Consider the following 20,272-nt stretch of genomic DNA (forward strand, 5'->3'; position numbering starts at 1 on the left):
GCTGGGGGAAGAGAACGTGTCACTACCAGCACCCCGCAGAGACTCCTCCCCTCCCCCGCAGAGACGTCCCCTCCCCCGCAGAGACGTCCCCTCCCCCACACAGAGACGTCCCCTCCTCCCCCGCAGAGACGTCCCCTCCCCCGCAGAGACGTCCCCCCCTTCCCCCCCGCAGAGACGTCCCCACCCCCACAGAGACGTCCCCCCCTTCCCCCCCGCAGAGACGTCCCCTCCTCCCCCGCAGAGACGTCCCCCCGTCCCCTCCCCCTCAGACGTCCCCTCCTCCCCCACAGAGACGTCCCCTCCCCCGCAGAGACGTCCCCTCCCCTCCCCCGCAGAGACGTCCCCTCCCCCGCAGAGACGTCACCCCTCCCCCGCAGAGACGTCACCCCTCCCCCGCAGAGACGTCACCGCCCCCTCCCCCGCAGAGACGTCCCCTCCCCTCCCCCGCAGAGACGTCCCCTCCCCCACAGAGATGTCCCCCCCCCCGCAGAGACGTCACTCCATCCCCCGCAGAGACATCACCCCCCCACAGAGACATCACCCCCCCACAGAGACGTCACCCCCCCTCCCCCACAGAGACATCGCCCGCCCCCCCCGCAGAGACATGGATATTGGGAGAGATGGATAAGCGTGCAGAGCTCCTCCCACCCATCTCTGACCCGGGACAAGCGTGCAGAGCTCCTCCCACACATCTCTGACCCGGGACAAGCGTGCAGAGCTCCTCCCACCCATCTCTGACCCGGGACAAGCGTGCAGAGCTCCTCCCACACATCTCTGACTCGGGACAAGCGTGCAGAGCTCCTCCCACCCATCTCTGACCCGGGACAAGCGTGCAGAGCTCCTCCCACCCATCTCTGACCCGGGACAAGCGTGCAGAGCTCCTCCCACCCATCTCTGACCCGGGACAAGCGTGCAGAGCTCCCCCCACCCATCTCTGACATGGGACAAGCGTGCAGAGCTCCTCCCACCCATCTCTGACCCGAGACAAGCGTGCAGAGCTCCTCCCACCCATCTCTGACCCGGGACAAGCGTGCAGAGCTCCCCCCACCCATCTCTGACATGGGACAAGCGTGCAGAGCTCCTCCCACCCATCTCTGACCCGGGACAAGCGTGCAGAGCTCCTCCCACCCATCTCTGACCCGGGACAAGCGTGCAGAGCTCCTCCCACACATCTCTGACTCGGGACAAGCGTGCAGAGCTCCTCCCACCCATCTCTGACCCGGGACAAGCGTGCAGAGCTCCTCCTACACATCTCTGACCCGGGACAAGCGCACAGAGCTCCTCCCACCCATCTCTGACCCGGGACAAGTGTGCAGAGCTCCTCCCACCCATCTCTGACCCGGGACAAGCGTGCAGAGCTCCTCCCACACATCTCTGACCCGGGACAAGCGTGCAGAGCTCCTCCCACCCATCTCTGACCCGGGACAAGCGCACAGAGCTCCTCCCACACATCTCTGACCCGGGACAAGCGCACAGAGCTCCTCCCACCCATCTCTGACCCGGGACAAGCTTGCAGAGCTCCTCCCACCCATCTCTGACCCGGGACAAGCGCACAGAGCTCCTCCCACACATCTCTGACCCGGGACAAGCGCACAGAGCTCCTCCCACCCATCTCTGACCCGGGACAAGCTTGCAGAGCTCCTCCCACCCATCTCTGACCCGGGACAAGCGTGCAGAGCTCCTCCCACACATCTCTGACCCGGGACAAGCGCACAGAGCTCCTCCCACACATCTCTGACCCGGGACAAGCGCACAGAGCTCCTCCCACCCATCTCTGACCCGGGACAAGCGTGCAGAGCTCCTCCCACCCATCTCTGACCCGGGACAAGCGCACAGAGCTCCTCCCACACATCTCTGACCCGGGACAAGCGCACAGAGCTCCTCCCACCCATCTCTGACCCGGGACAAGCTTGCAGAGCTCCTCCCACCCATCTCTGACCCGGGACAAGCGTGCAGAGCTCCTCCCACACATCTCTGACCCGGGACAAGCGCACAGAGCTCCTCCCACCCATCTCTGACCCGGGACAAGCTTGCAGAGCTCCTCCCACCCATCTCTGACCCGGGACAAGCGCACAGAGCTCCTCCCACACATCTCTGACCCGGGACAAGCGTGCAGAGCTCCTCCCACCCATCTCTGACCCGGGACAAGCTTGCAGAGCTCCTCCCACCCATCTCTGACCCGGGACAAGCGTGCAGAGCTCCTCCCACACATCTCTGACCCGGGACAAGCGCACAGAGCTCCTCCCACACATCTCTGACCCGGGACAAGCGCACAGAGCTCCTCCCACCCATCTCTGACCCGGGACAAGCGTGCAGAGCTCCTCCCACCCATCTCTGACCCGGGACAAGCGCACAGAGCTCCTCCCACACATCTCTGACCCGGGACAAGCGTGCAGAGCTCCCCCCACCCGTCTCTGACCCGGGACAAGCGTGCAGAGCTCCTCCCACCCATCTCTGACCCGGGACAAGCGTGCAGAGCTCCTCCCACCCATCTCTGACCCGGGACAAGCGCACAGAGCTCCTCCCACACATCTCTGACCCGGGACAAGCGTGCAGAGCTCCCCCCACCCGTCTCTGACCCGGGACAAGCGTGCAGAGCTCCTCCCACACATCTCTGACCCGGGACAAGCGCACAGAGCTCCTCCCACACATCTCTGACCCGGGACAAGCTTGCAGAGCTCCTCCCACCCATCTCTGACCCGGGACAAGCGTGCAGAGCTCCTCCCACCCATCTCTGACCCGGGACAAGCGCACAGAGCTCCTCCCACACATCTCTGACCCGGGACAAGCGTGCAGAGCTCCCCCCACCCGTCTCTGACCCGGGACAAGCGTGCAGAGCTCCTCCCACACATCTCTGACCCGGGACAAGCGCACAGAGCTCCTCCCACACATCTCTGACCCGGGACAAGCGTGCAGAGCTCCCCCCACCCGTCTCTGACCCGGGACAAGCGTGCAGAGCTCCTCCCACCCATCTCTGACCCGGGACAAGCGTGCAGAGCTCCTCCCACCCATCTCTGACCCGGGACAAGCGCACAGAGCTCCTCCCACACATCTCTGACCCGGGACAAGCGTGCAGAGCTCCTCCCACACATCTCTGACCCGGGACAAGCGCACAGAGCTCCTCCCACACATCTCTGACCCGGGACATTTATGCATGCATCATACATACTAGGGGGAGTACAACTGGGGGGGTCTGTAGTGGAGAAGGATCTGGGGGTTTTAGTTGATCATAAGCTCAATAATAACATGCAATGCCAAGCTGCGGTTTCCAAAGCGAGGAAAGTCCTTTCTTGTATAGAGAGGGATGGACTCCAGAGAGAGAGACATCATCTGTACAAATCATTAGTAAGACCTCATCTGGAATATGCAGTTCAGTTTTGGGCCCCAGTTCTCAAAAAGGATATAGGAGAACTGGAGAAAGTGCAGAGAAGGGCAACCAAACTGATAAGAGGCATGGAGGAGCTCAGCTATGAGGAAAGATTAGAGGAACTGAATTTATTCTCTCCTGAGAAGAGGAGAATAAGGGGGGATATGATCCACATGTACAAATATATAAGAGGTCCATACAGTGTACTTGGTGTTGAGTTATTCACTTTACGGTCATCACTGAGGACAAGGGGGCACTCTTTACGTCTAGAGGAAAAGAGATTTCACCTCCAAATACGGAAAGGTTTCTTCACAGTAAGAGCTGTGAAAATGTGGAACAGACTCCCTCCAGAGGTGGTTCTGGCCAGCTCAGTAGATTGCTTTAAGAAAGGTCTGGATTCTTTCCTAAATGTACAGAATATAACTGAGTACTAAGATTTGTAGGTAAAGGTGATCCGGGGAAAATCCGATTGCCTCTCGGGGGATCAGGAAGGAATTTTTTCCCCTGCTGTAGCCCATTGTATCAGGCTATGCTGGGGTTTTTTGCCTTCCTCTGGATCAACTGTGGGTATGAAGTTGGGTGTATAGGATTGTACTGTGTTTTTTATTTTTGTTTTTTGTGGTTGAACTGGATGGACTTGTGTCTTTTTTCAACCTGACTAACTATGTAACTATGTAACTATGACAAGCGTGCAGAGCTCCCCCCACCCGTCTCTGACCCGGGACAAGCGTGCAGAGCTCCTCCCACACATCTCTGACCCGGGACAAGCGTGCAGAGCTCCCCCCACCCGTCTCTGACCCGGGACAAGCGTGCAGAGCTCCCCCCACCCGTCTCTGACCCGGGACAAGCGTGCAGAGCTCCTCCCACACATCTCTGACCCGGGACAAGTGCGCAGCAAGTGAAGGATGAGCTCAGATCGTTATCAGAGGAGCAGAATGACAGAGGATTGGAGGAGGGTCAGATATGACAATAGTGGGCGGAGCTCTCAGTAATAATGATAATGGTGGGCGGAGCTCTCAGTCATAATGATAATGGTGGGCGGAGCTCTCAGTAATAATGATAATGGTGGGCGGAGCTCTCGGTCATAATGATAATGGTGGGCGGAGCTCTCAGTAATAATGATATTGGTGGGCGGAGCTCTCAGTAATAATGATATTGGTGGGCGGAGCTCTCAGTCATAATGATAATGGTGGGCGGAGCTCTCAGTAATAATGATAATGGTGGGCGGAGCTCTCAGTCATAATGATAATGGTGGGCGGAGCTCTCAGTAATAATGATAATGGTGGGCGGAGCTCTCAGTAATAATGATAATGGTGGGCGGAGCTCTCAGTAATAATGATAATGGTGGGCGGAGCTCTCAGTAATAATGATAATGGTCGGCGGAGCTCTCAGTAATAATGATAATGGTGGGCGGAGCTCTCAGTAATAATGATAATGGTGGGCGGAGCTCTCAGTAATAATGATAATGGTGGGCGGAGCTCTCAGTAATAATGATAATGGTGGGCGGAGCTCTCAGTCATAATGATAATGGTGGGCGGAGCTCTCAGTAATAATGATAATGGTGGGCGGAGCTCTCAGTCATAATGATAATGGTGGGCGGAGCTCTCGGTAATAATGATAATGGTGGGCGGAGCTCTCGGTAATAATGATAATGGTGGGCGGAGCTCTCAGTCATAATGATATTGGTGGGCGGAGCTCTCGGTAATAATGATAATGGTGGGCGGAGCTCTCGGTAATAATGACAATGGTGGGCGGAGCTCTCAGTCATAATGATAATGGTGGGCGGAGCTCTCAGTGGTGGGCGGAGCTCTCAGTAATAATGATCATGGTGGGCGGAGCTCTCAGTAATAATGACAATGGTGGGCGGAGCTCTCAGTAATAATGATATTGGTGGGCGGAGCTCTCAGTAATAATGATATTGGTGGGCGGAGCTCTCAGTAATAATGATATTGGTGGGCGGAGCTCTCAGTAATAATGATATTGGTGGGCGGAGCTCTCAGTAATAATGATATTGGTGGGCGGAGCTCTCAGTAATAATGATATTGGTGGGCGGAGCGCTCAGTCATAATGATAATGGTGGGCGGAGCTCTCGGTAATAATGACAATGGTGGGCGGAGCTCTCGGTCATAATGATATTGGTGGGCGGAGCTCTCGGTAATAATGATAATGGTGGGCGGAGCTCTCGGTAATAATGATATTGGTGGGCGGAGCGCTCAGTCATAATGATAATGGTGGGCGGAGCTCTCGGTAATAATGACAATGGTGGGCGGAGCTCTCGGTCATAATGATATTGGTGGGCGGAGCTCTCGGTAATAATGATAATGGTGGGCGGAGCTCTCGGTAATAATGATCATGGTGGGCGGAGCTCTCAGTAATAATGATAATGGTGGGCGGAGCTCTCAGTAATAATGATCATGGTGGGCGGAGCTCTCAGTAATAATTATAATGGTGGGCGGAGCTCTCGGTAATAATGATAATGGTGGGCGGAGCTCTCAGTGGTGGGCGGAGCTCTCCTCTATCAATAATAATAATAATAATAATGATGGAAGATTCCGGATCGATAGAATCGTATTTCCCTCCACTACTCACCTCTCCACGCCAACAGCCACGCCCCTCCTTCTCCTGCCACCAGATTGGCTCTAATTGTAGGGGGGCGGGGTCAGAGCAGGCGGCGGATTCCCTCCTCCAATCCAGATCTCCCGTAGAATTGTGTGGGCGGGACGTAAGCGCGTCGGAAAGACGTCACTAGAGCGCGCCGGAAGTGGAGGAGTAGAGGAAGTCGCCAGTTGTCGGCATGTGAATTTTATTTATATGAATTAATTTCTTATGTTGTTTAATGATTGTGTTATTTCTCCGGGGGGAGGGGAGGCTCCATAAAGCTCAGAGAGGACTACAAGTCTCAGCACTCCACCAATCACAGGCTTAGTGCAGTAACTGGAGGACTACAACTCCCAGCATGTCCAGACAGGCCCAATGATGTGACTCTCCCCCTGTGGTACTGGAATTACAGAGAGACTACAACTCCCAGCATGTCCAGCCATGTGACTGGTGGGAGGGGTCCCGGGTGCGGGCATTAGAAATCTGTCACCGGAGGGGTCCCTGGTGTGAGGATCACAGAGATCTGTCACCAGTGGGGCACCGGGTGCGAGGATCACAGAGATCTGTCACCAGTGGGGCCCCTGGTGCGAGGATCACAGAGATCTGTCACCAGTGGGGCTCCGGGTGCGGGGATTAGAGATCTGTCACCAGTGGGGCACCGGGTGCGGGGATTAGAGATCTGTCACCGGAGGGGTCCCTGGTGCGGGGATTAGAGATCTGTCACCAGTGGGGCACCGGGTGCAGGGATTAGAGATCTGTCACCAGTGGGGCACAGGGTGCGGGGATTAGAGATCTGTCACCGGAGGGGTCCCTGGTGCGAGGATCACAGAGATCTGTCACCAGTGGGGCACCGGGTGCGGGGATTAGAGATCTGTTACCAGTGGGGCACCGGGTGCGGGGATTAGAGATCTGTCACCAGTGGGGCACCGGGTGCGGGGATTAGAGATCTGTCACCAGTGGGGCCCCGGGTGCGAGGATCACAGAGATCTGTCACCAGTGGGGCTCCGGGGTCCCTGGTACGGGGATCACAGAGATCTGTCACCAGTGGGGCCCCGGGTGCGGGGTTTAGAGATCTGTTACCAGTGGGGCTCCTGGTGCGGGGATTAGAGATCTGTCACCAGTGGGTCTCTGGGTCCCTGATACGGGATCACAGAGATCTGTTACCAGTGGGGCCCCTGGTGCAGGGATTACAGAGATCTGTTACCAGTGGGGCCCCGGGTGCGGGGATTAGAGATCTGTCACCAGTGGGGCTCCGGGTCCCTGGTACGGGGATCACAGAGATCTGTCACCAGTGGGGCCCCGGGTGCAGCGATTAGAGATCTGTCACCAGTGGGGCTCCGGGTGTGAGGATTAGAGATCTGTCACCAGTGGGGCCCCGGGTGCGGGGATTACAGAGATCTGTCACCAGTGGGGCCCCGGGTGCGGGGATTAGAGATCTGTCACCAGTGGGGCTCCGGGTCCCTGGTACGGGGATCACAGAGATCTGTCACCAGTGGGGCCCCTGGTGCGGGGATTAGAGATCTGTCACCAGTGGGGCCCCGGGTGCGGGGTTTAGAGATCTGTTACCAGTGGGGCTCCTGGTGCGGGGATTAGAGATCTGTCACCAGTGGGTCTCTGGGTCCCTGATACGGGATCACAGAGATCTGTTACCAGTGGGGCCCCTGGTGCAGGGATTACAGAGATCTGTTACCAGTGGGGCCCCGGGTGCGGGGATTAGAGATCTGTCACCATTGGGGCTCCGGGTCCCTGGTACGGGGATCACAGAGATCTGTCACCAGTGGGGCCCCGGGTGCAGGGATTAGAGATCTGTCACCAGTGGGGCCCCGGGTGCGGGGATTAGAGATCTGTCACCAGTGGGGCACCGGGTGCGGGGATTAGAGATCTGTCACCAGTGGGGCACCGGTGCGGGGATTAGAGATCTGTCACCAGTGGGGCACCGGGTGCGGGGATTAGAGATCTGTCACCAGTGGGGCACCGGGTGCGGGGATTAGAGATCTGTCACCAGTGGGGCACCGGTGCGGGGATTAGAGATCTGTCACCAGTGGGGCACCGGGTGCGGGGATTAGAGATCTGTCACCAGTGGGGCACCGGGTGCGGGGATTAGAGATCTGTCACCGGAGGGGTCCCTGGTGCGGGGATTAGAGATCTGTCACCGGAGGGGTCCCTGGTGCGGGGATTAGAGATCTGTCACCAGTGGGGCCCCTGGTGCGGGGATTAGAAATCTGTCACCGGAGGGGTCCCTGGTGTGAGGATCACAGAGATCTGTCACCAGTGGGGCACCGGGTGCGAGGATCACAGAGATCTGTCACCAGTGGGGCCCCTGGTGCGAGGATCACAGAGATCTGTCACCAGTGGGGCCCCTGGTGCGAGGATCACAGAGATCTGTCACCAGTGGGGCACCGGTGCGGGGATTAGAGATCTGTCACCAGTGGGGCACCGGGTGCGGGGATTAGAGATCTGTCACCGGAGGGGTCCCTGGTGCGGGGATTAGAGATCTGTCACCAGTGGGGCACCGGGTGCAGGGATTAGAGATCTGTCACCAGTGGGGCCCCTGGTGCGAGGATCACAGAGATCTGTCACCAGTGGGGCCCCTGGTGCGAGGATCACAGAGATCTGTCACCAGTGGGGTCCCGGGTGCGGGGATTAGAGATCTGTCACCAGTGGGGCCCCGGGTGCGGGGATTAGAGATCTGTCACCAGTGGGGCACCGGGTGCGGGGATTAGAGATCTGTCACCAGTGGGGCACCGGGTGCGGGGATTAGAGATCTGTCACCGGAGGGGTCCCTGGTGCGAGGATCACAGAGATCTGTCACCAGTGGGGCACCGGGTGCGGGGATTAGAGATCTGTTACCAGTGGGGCACCGGGTGCGGGGATTAGAGATCTGTCACCAGTGGGGCACCGGGTGCGGGGATTAGAGATCTGTCACCAGTGGGGCACCGGGTGCGGGGATTAGAGATCTGTCACCAGTGGGGCACCGGTGCGGGGATTAGAGATCTGTCACCAGTGGGGCACCGGGTGCGGGGATTAGAGATCTGTCACCAGTGGGGCACCGGGTGCGGGGATTAGAGATCTGTCACCAGTGGGGCCCCGGGTGCGAGGATCACAGAGATCTGTCACCAGTGGGGCCCCGGGTGCGGGGTTTAGAGATCTGTTACCAGTGGGGCTCCTGGTGCGGGGATTAGAGATCTGTCACCAGTGGGGCTCCGGGTCCCTGGTACGGGGATCACAGAGATCTGTCACCAGTGGGGCCCCGGGTGCAGCGATTAGAGATCTGTCACCAGTGGGGCTCCGGGTGTGAGGATTAGAGATCTGTCACCAGTGGGGCCCCGGGTGCGGGGATTACAGAGATCTGTCACCAGTGGGGCCCCGGGTGCGGGGATTAGAGATCTGTCACCAGTGGGGCTCCGGGTCCCTGGTACGGGGATCACAGAGATCTGTCACCAGTGGGGCCCCTGGTGCGGGGATTAGAGATCTGTCACCAGTGGGGCCCCGGGTGCGGGGTTTAGAGATCTGTTACCAGTGGGGCTCCTGGTGCGGGGATTAGAGATCTGTCACCAGTGGGTCTCTGGGTCCCTGATACGGGATCACAGAGATCTGTTACCAGTGGGGCCCCTGGTGCAGGGATTACAGAGATCTGTTACCAGTGGGGCCCCTGGTGCAGGGATTACAGAGATCTGTTACCAGTGGGGCCCCGGGTGCGGGGATTAGAGATCTGTCACCAGTGGGGCTCCGGGTCCCTGGTACGGGGATCACAGAGATCTGTCACCAGTGGGGCCCCGGGTGCAGGGATTAGAGATCTGTCACCAGTGGGGCCCCGGGTGCGGGGATTAGAGATCTGTCACCAGTGGGGCCCCTGGTGCGAGGATCACAGAGATCTGTCACCAGTGGGGCCCCTGGTGCGAGGATCACAGAGATCTGTCACCAGTGGGGTCCCGGGTGCGGGGATTAGAGATCTGTCACCAGTGGGGCCCCGGGTGCGGGGATTAGAGATCTGTCACCAGTGGGGCACCGGGTGCAGGGATTAGAGATCTGTCACCAGTGGGGCACCGGGTGCGGGGATTAGAGATCTGTCACCGGAGGGGTCCCTGGTGCGAGGATCACAGAGATCTGTCACCAGTGGGGCACCGGGTGCGGGGATTAGAGATCTGTTACCAGTGGGGCACCGGGTGCGGGGATTAGAGATCTGTCACCAGTGGGGCACCGGGTGCGGGGATTAGAGATCTGTCACCAGTGGGGCACCGGGTGCGGGGATTAGAGATCTGTCACCAGTGGGGCCCCGGGTGCGAGGATCACAGAGATCTGTCACCAGTGGGGCTCCGGGTCCCTGGTACGGGGATCACAGAGATCTGTCACCAGTGGGGCCCCGGGTGCGGGGTTTAGAGATCTGTTACCAGTGGGGCTCCTGGTGCGGGGATTAGAGATCTGTCACCAGTGGGTCTCTGGGTCCCTGATACGGGATCACAGAGATCTGTTACCAGTGGGGCCCCTGGTGCAGGGATTACAGAGATCTGTTACCAGTGGGGCCCCGGGTGCGGGGATTAGAGATCTGTCACCAGTGGGGCTCCGGGTCCCTGGTACGGGGATCACAGAGATCTGTCACCAGGGGGGCACCGGGTGCGGGGATTAGAGATCTGTTACCAGTGGGGCACCGGGTGCGGGGATTAGAGATCTGTCACCAGTGGGGCACCGGGTGCGGGGATTAGAGATCTGTCACCAGTGGGGCACCGGGTGCGGGGATTAGAGATCTGTCACCAGTGGGGCCCCGGGTGCGAGGATCACAGAGATCTGTCACCAGTGGGGCTCCGGGTCCCTGGTACGGGGATCACAGAGATCTGTCACCAGTGGGGCCCCGGGTGCGGGGTTTAGAGATCTGTCACCAGTGGGGTCCCTGGTACGGGATCACAGAGATCTGTCACCAGTGGGGCTCCGGGTGCGAGTATCACAGAGATCTGTCACCAGTGGGGCCCCTGGTGCGGGGATTAGAGATCTGTCACCAGTGGGGCCCCGGGTGCGGGGTTTAGAGATCTGTTACCAGTGGGGCTCCTGGTGCGGGGATTAGAGATCTGTCACCAGTGGGGCCCCGGGGTGCGGGGTTTAGAGATCTGTTACCAGTGGGGCTCCTGGTGCGGGGATTAGAGATCTGTCACCAGTGGGTCTCTGGGTCCCTGATACGGGATCACAGAGATCTGTTACCAGTGGGGCCCCTGGTGCAGGGATTACAGAGATCTGTTACCAGTGGGGCCCCGGGTGCGGGGATTAGAGATCTGTCACCAGTGGGGCTCTGGGTCCCTGGTACGGGGATCACAGAGATCTGTCACCAGTGGGGCCCCGGGTGCAGGGATTAGAGATCGGTCACCAGTGGGGCTCCGGGTGTGAGGATTAGAGATCTGTCACCAGTGGGGCCCCGGGTGCGGGGATTACAGAGATCTGTCACCAGTGGGGCCCCGGGTGCGGGGATTAGAGATCTGTCACCAGTGGGGCTCCGGGTCCCTGGTACGGGGATCACAGAGATCTGTCACCAGTGGGGCCCCTGGTGCGGGGATTAGAGATCTGTCACCAGTGGGGCCCCGGGTGCGGGGTTTAGAGATCTGTTACCAGTGGGGCCCCGGGTGCGGGGTTTAGAGATCTGTTACCAGTGGGGCTCCTGGTGCGGGGATTAGAGATCTGTCACCAGTGGGGCTCTGGGTCCCTGGTACGGGGATCACAGAGATCTGTCACCAGTGGGGCCCCGGGTGCAGGGATTAGAGATCGGTCACCAGTGGGGCTCCGGGTGTGAGGATTAGAGATCTGTCACCAGTGGGGCCCCGGGTGCGGGGATTACAGAGATCTGTCACCAGTGGGGCCCCGGGTGCGGGGATTAGAGATCTGTCACCAGTGGGGCTCCGGGTCCCTGGTACGGGGATCACAGAGATCTGTCACCAGTGGGGCCCCTGGTGCGGGGATTAGAGATCTGTCACCAGTGGGGCCCCGGGTGCGGGGTTTAGAGATCTGTTACCAGTGGGGCCCCGGGTGCGGGGTTTAGAGATCTGTCACCAGTGGGGCCCCGGGTGCGGGGATTACAGAGATCTGTCACCAGTGGGGCCCCGGGTGCGGGGATTAGAGATCTGTCACCAGTGGGGCTCCGGGTCCCTGGTACGGGGATCACAGAGATCTGTCACCAGTGGGGCCCCGGGTGCAGGGATTAGAGATCTGTCACCAGTGGGGCTCCGGGTGTGAGGATTAGAGATCTGTCACCAGTGGGGCCCCGGGTGCGGGGATTACAGAGATCTGTCACCAGTGGGGCCCCGGGTGCGAGGATTAGAGATCTGTCACCAGTGGGGCCCCGGGTGCGGGGATTACAGAGATCTGTCACCAGTGGGGCCCCGGGTGCGGGGATTACAGAGATCTGTCACCAGTGGGGCCCCGGGTGCGAGGATTAGAGATCTGTCACCAGTGGGGCCCCGGGTGCGGGGATTACAGAGATCTTTCACCAGTGGGGCCCCGGGTGTGAGGATTAGAGATCTGTCACCAGTGGGGCTCCGGGTCCCTGGTACAGGGATTACAGAGATCTGTCACCAGTGGGGCTCCGGGTCCCTGGTACGGGATCACAGAGATCGGTCACCAGTGGGGCCCCGGGTGCGAGGATTAGAGATCTGTCACCAGTGGGGCCCCGGGTGCGGGGATTAGAGATCTGTCACCAGTGGGGCCCCGGGTGCGAGGATCACAGAGATCTGTCACCAGTGGGGCTCCGGGTCCCTGGTACGGGGATCACAGAGATCTGTCACCAGTGGGGCCCCGGGTGCGGGGATTAGAGATCTGTCACCAGTGGGGCCCCTGGTGCGGGGATTAGAGATCTGTCACCAGTGGGGCTCCGGGTCCCTGGTACGGGGGGTAACAGAGATCTGTCACCAGTGGGGTCCCTGGGTCCCTGGTGTGGGCATAACAGATCTGTCATCGGTGGAGCTCCACCAACAAATGTTTTGCCCTGGAGTGACGTTGTACACAGAATACCTGCAGAGACCTCGGCCAGGATCCCTCCCCGGTGGAGATTCTTGCAGAAGTTCGGCCATGACAGGAGAGCCGAGGGCTGGTGAGATCAGAGGGGCACCCAGTGGAATCCTGTACAGGGATTGGTCAGTCTTGTTATACGCATAAAGCTTTTTTTTGTTCCTGTGACAATCTCCAATGTTTTTGTCTCCTTTCAGGTGAAAATGACAACTCTGAATGTCCCCGTCATCGACATCTATAATGAAAATTTCTCTGAGCTGTGGCCCTCTGTTCTGCTGGCGATGAAGACGTCCACGTTTATTGCCGTAGACACGGTGAGTGATGGGAGGAATCGGAGCTCCACCTTTTACTTCTCATCAGTAAACAGGCGGGGAGATGAGTGGTGGTGGAGAGGGAGGAGATGAGGGGGTGGGCTGGGGGGAGATGAGTGGATGTGGGGGGCGAGATGAGTGGATGTGGGGGGGGGGGGGAGTGGATGTAGAGATGGGAGGAGATAAGGGGGGGATGAGTGGGTGTAGTAGTGGGGGAGGGTGAGTGGATGTGGGGGTATGAGTGTGGGGGGGGGGAGTGGCTGTAGAGATGGGAGGAGATAAGGGGGGGAGTGGATGTAGAGATGGGAGGAGATAAGGGGGGGAGTGAATGTAGAGATGGGAGGAGATAAGGGGGGGGAGTGGGAGGAGATGAGGGGGGGAGTGGGAGGAGATAAGGGGGGGAGTGGATGTAGAGATGGGAGGAGATAAGGGGGGGAGTGGGAGGAGATGAGGGGGGGAGTGGGAGGAGATAAGGGGGGGAGTGGATGTAGAGATGGGAGGAGATAAGGGGGGGAGTGAATGTAGAGATGGGAGGAGATAAGGGGGGGGAGTGGATGTAGAGATGGGGGGAAATAAGTGGCTGTGGGGGTGATGAGTGGATCTGGGGGTATGAGTGGCTGTGGGGGGGATGAGTGGATGTAGAGATGGAAGTAGATAAGGGGTGGGGGAGATGAGTGGGGGTAAGTGGGTGTTTTGGGGGGTGAATGGATGTAGAGATGGGAGTAGATAAGGGGGTGGGCTGGGTGAGTGGATCAATGGGGGGATGATTGGGTGTAGGGGTGGGGGAGGGTGAGTGGATCTGGGGGTATGAGTGGGTGTGGGGGTGAGTGGATGTAGAGATGGGAGTAGATAAGGGGGGGGGGTGAGTGGATGTAGGGGATGGGGGGAGATGAGTGGGTGTAGGGGGGGGGGGGGGAGAAACGCTTGTTTTGGCAGCACTTTAGCGCTGTTTGGCCGCTAGCCGGGCTATTTTGACCCCAAGGGAGGGGTTATAAACCTCAGTGTTGTGGCATTTTTCAAGCGCTTCCCATTGATTCCAATGGGGAGGGGCGGTGGGGGAGGGGTGTACACAGCGCTCCCAACCCGCCCCAAAGATGCTGCTTGCTGCACTTTTCAGAACGCCCCACAAGCGCCTCGCCCCGGTATGAAAAGTCGCACTGGAATGAATGGGAGGCGGTTTTTCAGGCGCTCAGCAGAGGCAATTATTAGCGCTAAAGCGACTGAAAAGCGCCCCGGTGTGGGAGGGGTCTTACTGATATCCCCCCTCACAGCCCTCCTGACGCTCTGTTGCCATGTCGCAGTTCTGGAGAAATATTTGGTGCTTCTGGGTTTGGTCGAGCGACCTGATCTTCCCTTCCTCCCAGGGTGCCGTGTTTGAGCCTGAGCAGCCAATCACCAATGTGTAAGCTCTGACATTATCCAACTTGGAGCTTACACATGGTGCTGGAAGAGAGCAGTGGAGGAGGGTGAGGGACGTGTCAGTCTGTGAGGGGGGGGTGAGGGACGTGTCAGTCTGTGAGGGGGGGGGTGAGGGACGTGTCAGTCTGTGAGGGGGGGGGGGTGAGGGACGTGTCAGTCTGTGAGGGGGGGGTGAGGGACGTGTCAGTCTGTGAGGGGAGGGGGGGGCGGGGGCTTTTATGAGGACCTGTCACCCTCTGTATGTTGTGTTCACAGATAACATTTGTGTCCCCCGCAGGAGCTGAGCGGGTTGGGATCTCGGAAGTGTTTACTAAACCCGTAAGTAGCGTCACTTTACATGCAGAGTGCGGAGCGGTGCTGATTTATGGGGGAGATTTCTACATTGAGGGAACGATTTACTTATTGGACATAAATGAGCAGCTTGGCTGATGGAAGAGTTTAAAGGGAACCTGTCATGTGCTTTAAAACTGACCGTACAAAATCCTTTGAATTATCTTATGTACAGCGGAGCCTCGGATTGCGAGTAACGCGGTTAATGAGCTTCTGTATATTTAAAAATCGTATCTCGGTGCAAGTGTTGTCTTGAAAAATGATCACGATTCAGGCCAAAGCGGTGTGCAGTACCACATTTGGCCTGAGGTGGGGGGGGGGGGGCGCCGGAGCAGAGCCAAACATCGCCGATCGGAAATGCACGGAGAGGCCCAAGGACAGCACGGCTGACCTCTGCAAAACTCGCAATAAACGTTCGTTTATCGGTTGGTTTGCGCAAAATTTATAGCGTTTACAAAATAGGGGATAGTTTTATTTCATTTTTATCATTTATTTATTTTTTACTACTAATGGCGGCGATCAGCGATTAAGGCGGACACTTCGGACACTTTTGACACATTTTTGGGACCATTGTCATTTTCACAGCAAAAAATGCATTTAAAATGCACTGATTACTGTGAAAATGACAATTGCAGTTTGGGAGTTAAACACAAGGGGACGCTGATGGGGTTATGTGTGACCTCATATGTGTTTCTAACTGTAGGGGGGTGTGGCTGTAGGTGTGACGTCATCGATTGTGTCTCCCTATAAAAGGGATCACACGATCGATGACGCCGCCACAGTGAAGCACGGGGAAGGTGTGTTTACATACGGCTCTCCCCGTTCTTCAGCTCCGGGGGACCGATCGCGGGACTCCAGCGGCGATCGGGTCCTCGGGTCCCGCGGTCACAGAGCTTCATTTGGTTATGTATAATTACAGACTGGATCTGCGCTGTGATTGGTTGGTAATAGTTTTGTAGTGTGTGACTCCCAGATATCTGGCTCTCTTTTCTAGGTGTATTGAGGAACGTTACAAGGCGATCTGTCATGCTGCCCGGACGCGTTCCGTCCTCTCCCTGGGAATCGCCTGCTTTAAAGAGCTGCCGGAAAAGGTGAGCGGTGATTGGTGATTGGTGGAGAGCGATTGTTTTATACTTTTCACCATCAAAAGATTTTATCGCATTGGATCAGCTGAATTCACTGTGAGCGTATTGTATGAAAAAAGATCATTCCCAAAAAAGTGACCAATCATCACTCCTTAAAGTGACACTATAGGTTCATATTTGTTATTATATTTGCCTCCACTGTGCGCCTCGTTTTGCACAGACTGTTTTCTGGGGTCCCTCGGCGGCTCTCCCAAGGGGGTTACCTTGCGGGCGCACTCCTGAGTCCTGCATTCGGCTTCCATAGCCACCGAGTGCAGGACTTGGCCCCGCCCCCTGGCGCCCGCGTAAACAAAGCGCAATTGCGGCTAGTAAGCAACACTAATCATGAGATCGGTGAAATGTGCGATCTCTATTATGAACGCTAGTTTTACCAGAACGAGCGCTCCCGTCTCATAACTTGCTTCTGAGCATGCGCGGGTTTTTCACGTCGTTTTAGCCCACACACCATCATTTTTTACAACTCCAGCAGCATGTTCGGGAAAAAAATTGACGTTTTTCAGATACAGATACACACTTACCTTCCCCCCCACAGATACACTTACCTCCCCCCCACAGATATACACACTTACTACCTCCCCCCCACAGATACACTTACCCCCCCCCCACAGATACACTTACCTTCCTCCCACAGATGCACACTTCCCTCCCCCCACAGATACACTTACCCCCCCCCCCCCCCCCCCCCCCACAGATACACCCTCACCCCCCCCCCCACAGATACTTACCTTCCCCCACAGATGCATACTTCCCTCCCCCCCACAGATACTCACCTTCCCCCCCACATATGCACACTTACCTCCCCCCATCAGATGCACACTTACCCCCCCCCCCCCAACAGCTGCACACTTACCTCCCCCCATCAGATACACTTACCTCCCCCCATCAGATGCACACTTACCTCCCCCATCAGATGCACACTTACCTCCCCCCATCAGATGCACACTTACCTCCCCCATCAGATGCACACTTACCTTCCCCCCCCCCATTCCCCTCCATCCGCTGACCTCGGCCTCCAGTGTCTGTTTACTTTCAGCTCTGCAAGGCTTTGCTGTCCTGGCCGCGCCCCATAGACTTCATTCATCTCATGCCCTATAGAAGTCTATGGGGCACTAATGCATAGGTGTGACCGGGAGGATTGCAGCGCTGGATGTAAGCAAAGAGGGGAATGGCGGCCGTCGGATCAAGCTAAGTGTGCATCCGAGGGGTGGGGGGGGGGGTCAGGGCGGATGGGGTAAAAAGGATTAGTGCACCGTCTCTTAAAGGAGAAGTACGGGGAAAGCTGGTTTGGCTGTTCTTTTCCTGGGGATCACAGGAGTGTATTTCGCTCTGCACTCCTGTGACGCGTTTTCAGCAGACAGAGGGCTGAAGCTTGCTGTCGGCTGATGTCACAGAGCCTCTGGTGCCACATTTGGATTGCTTTGTGGGGGGGCAGGATACTTGTCTTTGACGGGTATCCTGTTCCTACTTCTGGGAGCCATGGCTATTGACGGCACCGCTCGGCTCTCTCCTCCTCTCCCGGGCCAGTAGGAGAGAGGAGCGGAGCAGTAGGGTTCCCGGAGTGAAGACGTAAGGCTACTCTGCCGGATTCCCTTACCCACAATGGCAGCCGCAGCACCCGACGGATGGAAACATCAGCTGCGGTGCCGACATTGCTGGACCCCGGCACAGGTAAGTGTCCGATTATTAAATGTCAGCAGCTCCTGTATGTGGACAGCGGTGGGCGGACCTGAAAAAAACTGAAGATTTACTTCTCATGGGGATCACTGGAGTGTAATTCAGAGTTAGGGTGGGGGGGGAGGGTGGGGAGGTTAGGGTCTCCCATTAAAGAATAAAGCTAGGACTCAGGAATTGGAAAAGGGACCTCCCCCAGAGGTCAAAAGTCAGAAGGTGGGTACCCAGAGGTCACAGGGCGTGGCTGACCCACCCCCACCAAAGTGTACCGCCTACCACAACTAAGTCAGGGAATGAACTCCTATGACCCGTTTTCAGCAGACAGAGGACTTGAAGCCCGCTGTCAGCTGATGTCACAGAACACTTTAGACCCAGAAAACAAAAACTCCTGCGCACAAGTGGATTGTCCAATGGTCAATGTTCCATAGAGAAAATACCAAAACCGGTAACAACGGCCTCGCTGCCCTTCATTGACGGGGAATATCCTAGTAGCAGAAAGAAGAGAAGAAAAAAGGCGCACCAGCCTAGTGTGTTACCGTAGACGATTTAATGAATAAAAAAGTGGTAAGGAAGCAGCATAATAGGCTTGTTGACAACACTTTGGTAGATGTCCCTCGAACCACACTCCAAATAGGGGGAATAGAGGTGTCACTGCCGGCTGACGCGTTTCGAGGCTACAAAGACCTCTTCATCAGAGCCCAGCAGTAACACACTAGGCTGGGGAGCCTTTTTTCTTCTCTTCTTTTTGACGTCACAGAACAGGCTGGTGAAAGATCACGGCAATATGGTCTGGATCCGCCCACAGCCCTGGAGCGGTTCCCGGCTCCGCCTCTCAGCGATCCCCTGAGCCATCCTTTGTGTAATTACTTTTAATCTGATGGCTGGCCTTGGGGCAACACAGACAGTCTGTATTTCACATGCTTAAACAAGTGTAAGGTAAGCAGCATGGCTTCCAACCAACGCTCCCTGAATGTTTCGCACCTTGTTCTTCTTCTTTCTGGCGCATTGAAGGACATCTGTAGTTCAGAACGATGTTTAGGAAGTTTGAATTGTAAACACTGATCTGTTTTTGAAATAAAAAATCTATGAAAAAAACCCAGAAGTGCGCAGCTTGGCTCTTATAGGCCAATCAGAGAAGTCTGTATCTGACGTCCGCCATGTTTTATCTCCCTGTCTCTATAGGGGAAGAACGTCTACTTATCGCAGATCTATAACCTGACCCTGCTGTGTATGGAGGATTACACCATCGAGCCGCAGTCGGTGCAATTCCTCGTCCAACACGGATTTGACTTCAATAAACAATATTCCTGCGGGATTCCGTACTACAAAGGCAACGACAAGGTGACCGCAAATCCCTCCTCCTTCGTTTTCTACTTTTCCTCCCATCTTTGATTTTGTCTTCCACGTCACTTCAATGTGAAAACGCGTAAAAGAGGGAGTCTAGTGCAGGCATAATAGGCAATCAGTGGACCTCTAGGTATATCAGAACTACAAGTCCCATCATGCCTCTGCCTCTGGGTGTGATGCTTGTGACTCTCAGACTTGCTGTGCCTCATGGGACTTGTAGTTCTTCTATTTGCCTGTCCCTGTCCTAGTGCATCTCCTCCCAACCAGTTCATTGTAAAATCATAAAATGGTCATCTACTCACAAAATTAACCAAAATAGACGTAGAGATAATTAAAAAAAAATAATAATAATATGACAAATAATAACAGGTGAAAAATTTACATGAAAAAATTATTTTGTGAAAAATAATAATTTCCACGTGAAAAATGAAAACATATTTTGATCTGTAATAATTGTTTATCAGATATGGATTGATGTATTATTGGGACTTCGCTTTTGTTTTCATTTTTTCATGTGTAAATTATTGTTTTTCATTAAATTAACCACTTAAGACCCGGACCATTATGCAGCTGAAGGACCTGGCCAGTTTTTGTGATTCGGCACTGCGTCGCTTTAACAGACAATTGCGCGGTCGTACGACGTGGCTCCCAAACAAAATTGGCGTCCTTTTTTCCCCACAAATAGAGCTTTCTTTTGGTGGTATTTGATCTCCTCTGCGGTTTTTATTTTTTGCGCTATAAACAAAAATAGAGCGACAATTTTGAAAAAAATGCAATATTTTTTACCTTTTGCTATAATAAATATCCCCCAAAAATATATAAAAAAAATGTTTTTCCTGAGTTTAGGCCGATACGTATTCTTCTACATATTTTTGGTAAAAAAAATCGCAATAAGCGTTTATTGATTGGTTTGCGCAAAATTTATAGCGTTTACAAAATAGGGGATAGGTTTATTGCATTTTTATTATTTTTTTACTACTAATGGCGACGATCAGCGATTTTTTTCGTGACTGCGACATTATGGCGGACACTTCGGACACTTTTGACACATTTTTGGGACCATTGTCATTTTCACAGCAAAAAATGCATTTAAAATG

General features: G+C 56.1%; 1 protein-coding gene across 1 annotated transcript in view; it reads left to right on the forward strand.

Moving 5' to 3' along the window:
• The first annotated feature begins 6,062 nt into the window (after positions 1–6,062).
• Positions 6,063–20,272, forward strand: part of LOC120922816 (target of EGR1 protein 1-like) — a 28,453-nt gene continuing 14,243 nt past the window's right edge. The window contains exons 1-5 of the mRNA XM_040334819.1: positions 6,063–6,159; positions 13,150–13,266; positions 14,960–15,000; positions 16,007–16,103; positions 19,011–19,169. Of these exons, the coding sequence (XP_040190753.1) occupies positions 13,156–13,266; positions 14,960–15,000; positions 16,007–16,103; positions 19,011–19,169 (408 nt within the window). The 5' untranslated portion in view covers positions 6,063–6,159; positions 13,150–13,155. The remainder of the gene's footprint in view (positions 6,160–13,149; positions 13,267–14,959; positions 15,001–16,006; positions 16,104–19,010; positions 19,170–20,272) is intronic.

Source organism: Rana temporaria, unplaced genomic scaffold, assembly GCF_905171775.1.
Source record: "Rana temporaria unplaced genomic scaffold, aRanTem1.1, whole genome shotgun sequence".
Taxonomy (NCBI): Eukaryota; Metazoa; Chordata; class Amphibia; order Anura; family Ranidae; genus Rana; species Rana temporaria.